The sequence below is a fragment of the Sinocyclocheilus anshuiensis genome, unplaced genomic scaffold (genome assembly GCF_001515605.1).
Source record: "Sinocyclocheilus anshuiensis isolate Anshui unplaced genomic scaffold, SAMN03320099.WGS_v1.1 scaffold44, whole genome shotgun sequence".
Lineage (NCBI taxonomy): Eukaryota > Metazoa > Chordata > Actinopteri > Cypriniformes > Cyprinidae > Sinocyclocheilus > Sinocyclocheilus anshuiensis.
Window position 1 is genome coordinate 2,666,385 of NW_015555746.1, and position 8,493 is coordinate 2,674,877.

At 32.4% G+C, this 8,493-nt stretch overlaps 1 protein-coding gene across 3 annotated transcripts in view; it reads right to left on the minus strand.

The window, feature by feature from the left end:
• Positions 1–8,493, minus strand: part of LOC107673530 (sodium/hydrogen exchanger 7-like) — a 50,851-nt gene that overhangs the window by 3,721 nt on the left and 38,637 nt on the right. For 2 of the 3 annotated variants that reach the window (XM_016467145.1, XM_016467144.1), the window contains 2 exons: positions 8,280–8,362; positions 5,101–5,206 (listed from right to left, as the gene is read on the minus strand). In XM_016467145.1, coding sequence (XP_016322631.1) covers positions 5,101–5,206; positions 8,280–8,362 — 189 coding nt within the window. Of the gene's footprint in view, positions 1–10; positions 68–5,100; positions 5,207–8,279; positions 8,363–8,493 lie in introns of those variants that run through there. The other variant, XM_016467146.1, reaches the window with a different exon arrangement.

The following is an 8,493-nucleotide window of genomic DNA, read 5'->3' on the forward strand; positions in this document are numbered from 1 at the left end:
ACACACACACACACACACACACACACACACACTGTTCAAGCTCAGCACAAAGGTTTCATGAGGGACACTGTGGAGTCACAAGAAGACAGGATAAAGAGAGAAATACACTTAAATGTCCTTGTGCAAAGGAAAAAAATCAAGACTTACCTCTGTGTAATGCAGCCTTCAAGTGCCAATGGGAATATTGTAATTACAAGTTATGTGTACATGAATGACCAACAAATTCATATTTAGAAATGGAAACACAATATTCACAATGGTATTTAAATGGTAAAATTGTGATATTAGAAGGGCCGTGTAGATGGTAGCAAATACTTTTGTCAAGTTATGTCTTGAGATTTAGAAATAAAGGGGAAAAAAATGCTTGAATTGTAAAAAAAAAACAAAACAAAAAAAAATTATTCATTAAAAAAACAATATAATAACTAAAAGTCCTTGGGATTTAAAAAAACAAATTTAGAAATTTAAAAATTAAAACTTGATTTTAAAAAAGATTTTCTTGAGATTGAAAAAAAAAAAGAAGTGTTTGTCATAACCACGATAAAAGCGAGTTGGGTTATAATGTTTAATTGTTGAAAAATAATGCATACCCTTTAAGTTTTGGCTATATTACAACATCATTAATAATTACTATCATATACAACAGAGCTTATAAACACGTGATGTAAAGTAAGATAATGACTCGCATGTCGGGTTTGCTTTATGAAAGTTATTTATTTATAAGAGATCATCATGCATAAATTTTATCAGTGTTGTAAAAGTGACAGACATTTATTATTGCTTTCTGCACAGAAAAACAATACCATTTGCTGTAGATCATCTTTTTGTATTTTTGTTAGTTTAGACTACCTTGTTTCCTATCTTGAACGCGAGTTATCACAATAATAAGCAACACAAATGTAGGAGCTTCCCAGGTGGACTTGAAGGCAGCATAAGCTATGACTGCAACAGCAAATTCACACAACTCTGTTTATATGATGCATATGTAACAAACATTCTGCAATAAAGCATCTCCCACAGTTTAAAGACTCGCCATTCACAGATCACTGGGTTTAGTGGTACTTCATAGAATCACTGCTGGGTGCTATTGAAAGGGGTTTTCACTCAAGCACAATTACACCAGAGGATTACACTGTGTGCCAACAGATCAAACAAACTAAACTCGGTTACACAACAGTTAGCTTCACATATAGCTGCTGCTAAATCCTTTGAGTAGGATCTAAATAATGCCTGTTCCATGTTAATGGTTTGAGGTGGTGTGATTTAGTCCGTGAAGATCAGCTGTTTAAGCTCTCAAAGGCTCTAGGCTCTAGACCTACACTCCTTCCTTCTTATTCAGTTCATTCATATTCAGTTCATCATATATATATATATATATATATATATGTAAACAAAAACTTATTTTGGATGCGATTAATTGCGATGAATCGTTTGACAGCACTAATTGTTTTATTATTATTATTGTAATGACTATTTATTACTATTTTTCAGACTGTTTTGTTTTTGCTGACTATATAGACAGCATTATAATGTATCATAGGCAGGTCCTAAAAAGGCACAGGCATCAGCTAATATAGTTATATAATTTATATTAATTATAATTTTATAAAAAAAATTATTACTATGTTTTATCATCTTTATTTTTTTTTGGTATTTTTTATAAATTATTATAATTAATTTTTATTGATTACTATTTTTAGAGAATTTTATTTTGTTGGCATAAAATAAAAATCTATAATTTTGACCCATAACACAAAACATTAATATGGTATTAATATGGTTAATAATGTCTTGTATTAGCAACACTTCAAAGTTCAAATATACAACTTTAATTAAAAAAAAAAAAACTACTTTAATTTCTTACTACTTTAATTCTGATCACACTGCAAAAAAGTTTTTAACCAGTATCCAGTATTGTTTTTGAGTTCAAATGTCTAAAGATTCTTAAATCAACATACATTTATTTGTTTTATTAGAAATTGATCAAAATGAAGTAAGTTTGATTAAACAAGAACTTAATTCAAAGAGGAAAATCATTTCATTTTGTTCAATTTCTCAACAAAAAAAAACATATCTTTAATTTGCATCTGTAAATGTATCTTGATTTAAGGACATTTAGATATTTATATTGGAACATTTAATACTTGACTTTACGAATTTAAAACTTTTAAGGCCTTAATTTTTGGAAGGGCAAATTAAGACTTAAGAACCCTACACTAGTATGGACAGTTATTTTGTCACTGAAAATGGTTCCATAAGAAGCCAAATCAAAACAGTAAAAATCACTCTTGGAAACCATTCTTGCCTAACCAAAATACAGGAATGGAAGTACAGTAAGTGTTGCATATTTTGCGTCAGTGTCTGGCAAACAGTACATTATCCCATACTTAACCTCCATAAATGAACCATTATCAGAGAACTATTCTGGCTAAGTGCTCTTCAAAATAAAGTGATATAGGAACAAGTTCAACATAAAAGACCTTTAAAGAAAGAGGAAACTGCAAGAATCAAAAAGCCAGTTATTCACATTTGAAACCATACAAAATGGATTTAACCAGACGAACTAAATAACAGCCAAAGAAAAACTGGCAGCAAAATGAAACAAAAAATTAGGAATACGTTAAGACAATAAATCAACAATTTTTGTTTTTCAGATTTAACGAGCAAGCGACTAATAAATCTGATGGAGGAAGTGAATATGGAAATTAAATCTAGACGTAGACTGTAGAACAGAGAGGGAGAGCTGGGCTAAAATAAAAAGATGAGCAGCAAAACAAAACAAAAAAAATGCAATTCAAAGAAAAAAGAGAACTTAGATGCATATGGCAGGTATTAGGAGGACCTAGAGAGCACAATCAAGAAAGGAATAGAAATATATACAGACAGACAAACTTGGGTATTTAGATGAACTGACCCAGTTTAAAAGAATGTATGTAACAAACATCATGACTCATGTTCTGAGGTAAGAACTATTTTCATTATAGGTCATAGGCGCAGGAAATGAGGGTGCTGCAGCACCCCCTGTTTTTTTCTGTAGGCAACTGTTTAACTGTTGGGAATTTTTTTTTTAAATCGGAGTGTCTATTTACACCAAGTGCAAATAGCCCGCCTTGTTGGCAGAGGCTATTTACACTAACTCCACCCACCAACGTGTGATTGGGCTAGTCAACATTACAAAAGACAATAATAATCAAAGTCAATAATCATCAGATGTAGTGGCGTAGGTGGTAAAGCGTGTCATACTTCTTTTGACGCGATTGACCCGGGTTCGAATCTGCCTTTTGGCGAACTTTTTTTCTCCCTTTTCAAATTTCAAATCACATCAGAAAAGCATTTCTTTTTAATAAAAATGAAGGAAATAATCAAAAAGTTGAAAAAAAAAAGTATCGGGTAGGGTTAGGTGTAGGGAGGGCTTTTGTCCCAATAAGGTGGCATCCATTTAATAATTTGAATTCAAATTCAAATTTACACTCAATAAGTTATTATTGCACACTGTTTTAATGTATTACAATGCTGAGGTGCAGATAATTGACACTATTTGAAATAAGTAATTAGCAGAATATCCCACTATTTTAACTATCTATAGCTATTTTCACTTAGTGTAAATAGCCTCTATCGCACCTCCCTCCCCACGCGCGTACAGCACCCCCAACCTAAAAAATCTTCCCACGCCCCTGTTATAGGTCTACAAAAACTCTCTGCTGGTATTCACACCATACCATTCGCTGCAGCTATGAGGGGCATAATTGTGTTACGTGGGAGAGAGGTGGGCAGTCAAGCAGTTCTGCAGGACATTTAGCTCATTGTGACCCAAAAGCACAATGTAAGACTGTAAGATGTTTGTGAGCACAGCCAAGCAGGCTGAGCTACAGTGCTAACGTTGTGATGAATAGGGGAATTTGCAGGAGTGAATGGGCCTGTGACCGTTGTGAATAACGGTGTTCTCCATGCTTGAGATCCTGGAACGCCTCTCGGGCTCACCATCATCAGAGTGGCATCATGAAAGGCTCTTTTGTGACCGGGCGCACACTGAATGCGTCTTCCTTCGGGTCTGTGTCCAGTCTAAAAGCCCCAGTGCTTTTGTGTGTCTGTCTTTCTTTCTCTCTTTTCTTTTCAAACAGGGCTTCACAGAGCAGCAGCAACATTAGAAAGCAAGCTATGGAAACCAAAGTGTGCTGTTGAGGAACTCCGAACAAGCTACTTCCTTAGAAACATGGCAAAGTGCAGTGTGAAGTAATGACCAATCTACTAATAGCAAATAAGGGGCCAATTTGATAATATAGGCATTGGGTTGATTCTAAAATTTATCAGTTTGGATCTACCTTGTTAGTAGATACTTTGAATTAATAGAGTAAATTAAGGGTGGTATTTATTAAAAATCAATTAATTAAAAAAAAAGAATTTGAAAAAAACAGATAATTTTTACATTTTTATATTTAATTGATTTTCATTTTTATTATATTTGTATATACTGTATATAAAATAAAAATCTATTAAAATTTGAAAGATAAATAGATATAAATCCATTTCATAAATAAATTATTGTTCAAATATAATTGATTTTATATAGAAAATATATTACAATCAATGAAATAAAAAGATAACAAAAATCAATTAGATTTTAAAAAGAGATATTTTTTCATTTTCATATTTAATTGATTTTATATAGAAAATATATAAAAAATCAATTAAATAAAAAGATAATAAAAATCGATTCGATTTGAAAACGTAAACAGATATATTTTTTCTTTTTCATATTTAATTGATTTTAATTTTTATTACATTTATTTATAAAATAATGCAAATCTATTAAAATTTGAAAAGATAATGAATAAACGGATACAAATCCATTTCATAAATAAATAATTGTTCAAATATAATTTATTTTATATAGAAAACATTAAAAATAAATTAAACAAAAATAATAAAAATCATTAGATTTGAAAAGTAAACAGATTTTTTTTTTCATTTTCATATTTAATTGATTTTAATTTTTATTACATTTATTTATAAAATAATGCAAATCTATTAAAATTTGAAATATATATATATCAAGCAGACTGACTGATTTAATAACTGTGTGTGTGTTTGTGGTCTTACCTCATAGGCCTGGGGGCTGGTCAGACATCGAGCTAGAGGACCGCAGCAGGCCGGCAGAGTGGAGGTCAAAGGGGGACCGCTATGGGTCAGGATAGGCTTCAGGTAACTGTACTTGTGTAAAGGGAAAAGCTCTGCTGAAGTGTCAATGTCAAGCAGACGTGAACCAGGAAGATGTCACACACTGGACTGAAATATGGTTGATATAGACACTTCTTACAACATTATGTACTTTCAATTCCAAAAACAACTGAAAACATGCAGGTATGGTAAAGTCAACGTCATGCAGTAGTAGCTTGTAGAGTACTCACATTAGCTAATCATAACTTATAATTCTCTACCAATTCAAAAAAAAACTTTCATAGACTCAGTTCTATTAGCTTTAACTGTATGCACGCAAAAGAGCAGCTTGGACCGTCTCAAAGCTCTCTGGTAAAGTAAATGATGAAATCTTTTCTGGCTAAACTAGTTAATTCATAACAGCCACAAATCAACAATGACTGCAAGACTTCCGACATTCATCCAAGTCAAACATTTCAAAACAGCCAATCAATTCAAACCATTCAAAATAGCATTGCTTATAATGGAAGCTCCAAAAATTCAGCATGGCAGCAGCAAGCGCTCATCTCGGAACTGATATGTGACCCTGGACACTGGTCTTAAGTCGCTGGGGTATATTTGTAGCAATTGCCAAAAATACATTGTATGGGTCAAAATGATTAATTATTAATTTTTCTTTTATGCCAAAAATCATTAGGATATTAAGTAAAGAACATGTTCCATGAAGATATTTTGTAAATTTCCTACCGTAAATATATGAAAACGTAATTTTTGATTAGAAATATGCATTGCTAAGAACTTCATTTGGACAACATTAAAGGCGATTTTCTCAATATTTGGATTTTTTTTTGCACCCTCAGATTCCAGATTTTCAAATAGTTGTATCTCGGCCAAATATTGTCCTATCCTAACAAACCATACATCAATGGAAAGCTTATTTATTCAGCTTTCAAATAAAAATCGATTCGATTTGAAAACGTAAACAGATATATTTTTTCTTTTTCATATTTAATTGATTTTAATTTTTATTACATTTATTTATAAAATAATGCAAATCTATTAAAATTTGAAAAGATAATGAATAAACGGATACAAATCCATTTCATAAATAAATAATTGTTCAAATATAATTTATTTTATATAGAAAACATTAAAAATAAATTAAACAAAAATAATAAAAATCATTAGATTTGAAAAGTAAACAGATTTTTTTTTTCATTTTCATATTTAATTGATTTTAATTTTTATTACATTTATTTATAAAATAATGCAAATCTATTAAAATTTGAAAAGATAATGAATAAACAGATACAAAGCTATTTCATAAATAAATAATTGTTCAAATATAATTGATTTTATATAGAAAACATTAAAAAAATAAATTAAATAAAATTACTACAAAATCTATTAGATTTGAAAAGTAAACATTTTTTTTTTATTTTTATATTTAACTGATTTTAATTTTTATTATATTTATATAGAAAATAATACAAATATATTACAATTTGAAAAAGATGAATAAACATACATATCTATTTCATAAATAAATAAATGTTCAAAAATAATTGATTTTATATAAAAAAATTAATAAAAATCAATTAAACAAAAAAATAAAAAATAAATGTATGAGAATAAATATATATTTCCCCAAATTTCACTGATTCCTTTTTTTAATATATTTGATAATAATTTTATTTATATAAAATAAAAATTTAATTAAATATATAAAATTATAAATCTCAATTTAGAAAAATTGACCTTTATGACTGGTTTTGTGGTCCAGGGTTACATATGATTGAGTCTCAGCCTCATAATCATGGAGTAAACGGATCATCATCCCCTTAAATAGTTCACTCAGAGTCCAGCACACAGATCTAAACAGGACAGCTAGTACGCATTTGGCAGCAATACTGAGGTTTTTTATTTTTGACAGACGGGGATAAAAATAGAGAAGGCGGCAGTAAAATGCAGATGGCTTGAAACCAAGAACACCCCGTGATGGATTTGAAAACATATAATATCTATGAGGGGGACCTAAACTGGATGTCCCCTACAGAGTTAGAGAGAGGTATAGACTGCAAAATATCTCTGTAGGATGTCCAATAGCATGGTCTGGCACCCAAAGAGAAAAAAAACAGGCAGCTGGCCTTTTGGAAAGCACACAAGCACACTTTAATTCACTCCCGAGGGCCTGTACAAAAGGAACCGAATGTTGTTGGGCAGGTTGTTGTGACAATAAGGCAGCACACTTGTAAACTGACAAGCACGGCTGTGGGCGCAGAGAAAATCGCAAGCTAAGATTCCTAATAAACATCTGACATAAGCTCTGAGGACCTGTGAGTCACCACATGTGGAGCTGGCTAGACACAGCTGTGCAGGAAGCGGATTGAGAAGTGTGTGAGAAAATGTGTGTGCGCCACTTTCACCTTTAAGCATTATTTCTAGCATCCGTGAGCTAAATAAAACCCCTTTCTTTGCTATTCTGCTCCTCTCATCACCCATGACCGTCTCACTGAAAAGGTACGGCTACAGTAAACCTCTCAGCACAAAATAATTGCAGTGGACGAACCCTGCTGAGAGCTCAAGAATCATTGATTGCTTCATTCAGGACTCTTTGTGAAAATGGACTGCAGCCATTTCATTTGACTTTTCGTGCAAAGAACGTCAGTAATGACATTTCCAGCTGCTCGTATTTAGATGTGGAGCTCAGACTGGAGCTTTTTTTGGAGTGGGAGTTGCGTCAGGAGGGTGAGGCTTGTCAGTTCGGGGGTTTAGAGGCTCAGTTAAGGCCTCAGAGGAACTCCAGCACTGATCAAAACCAGCTATCCTATGAAATCTCTGAATTATTCATCCTTTCCTCACTCTCACTGCATTTACATTCATCTAGATCCGCTTTAGCGGGTTTCATCAATATGTGTCTCTCTTTTGTCATTGTCTGTGGTGTGGGAGCAGATGTTTTTTCCTAGTCATTTGCATGGAGCCAAAGTAATCTCAGTTGGCTAGGCTCACGGAAGAGCAACTGTGAAAGAGAGGTAATGCTCAACCGTGCTTGAGTTCCTAATGACAAGACCACAAAAGCCTGCAAGGGTGTGTTGTTGTGAACGGCATGCTGAAAAGGATACTTGTGGTCAAAAGTATACCAAAGTCTAAAAAGCCAGGCGCTCTCTTGCTTGGTCTTGCTCTGTCCTTCTGACTCTGTTCCATCCTGAGGAGAGAAAAAGGACGTAAGTGTGATTTATTTAATCTACAGCAGGGTTATGCAAACTTTTTCACACACACACACACACACACACACACACACATACATACATACATATATATACAGTGGGCACGGAA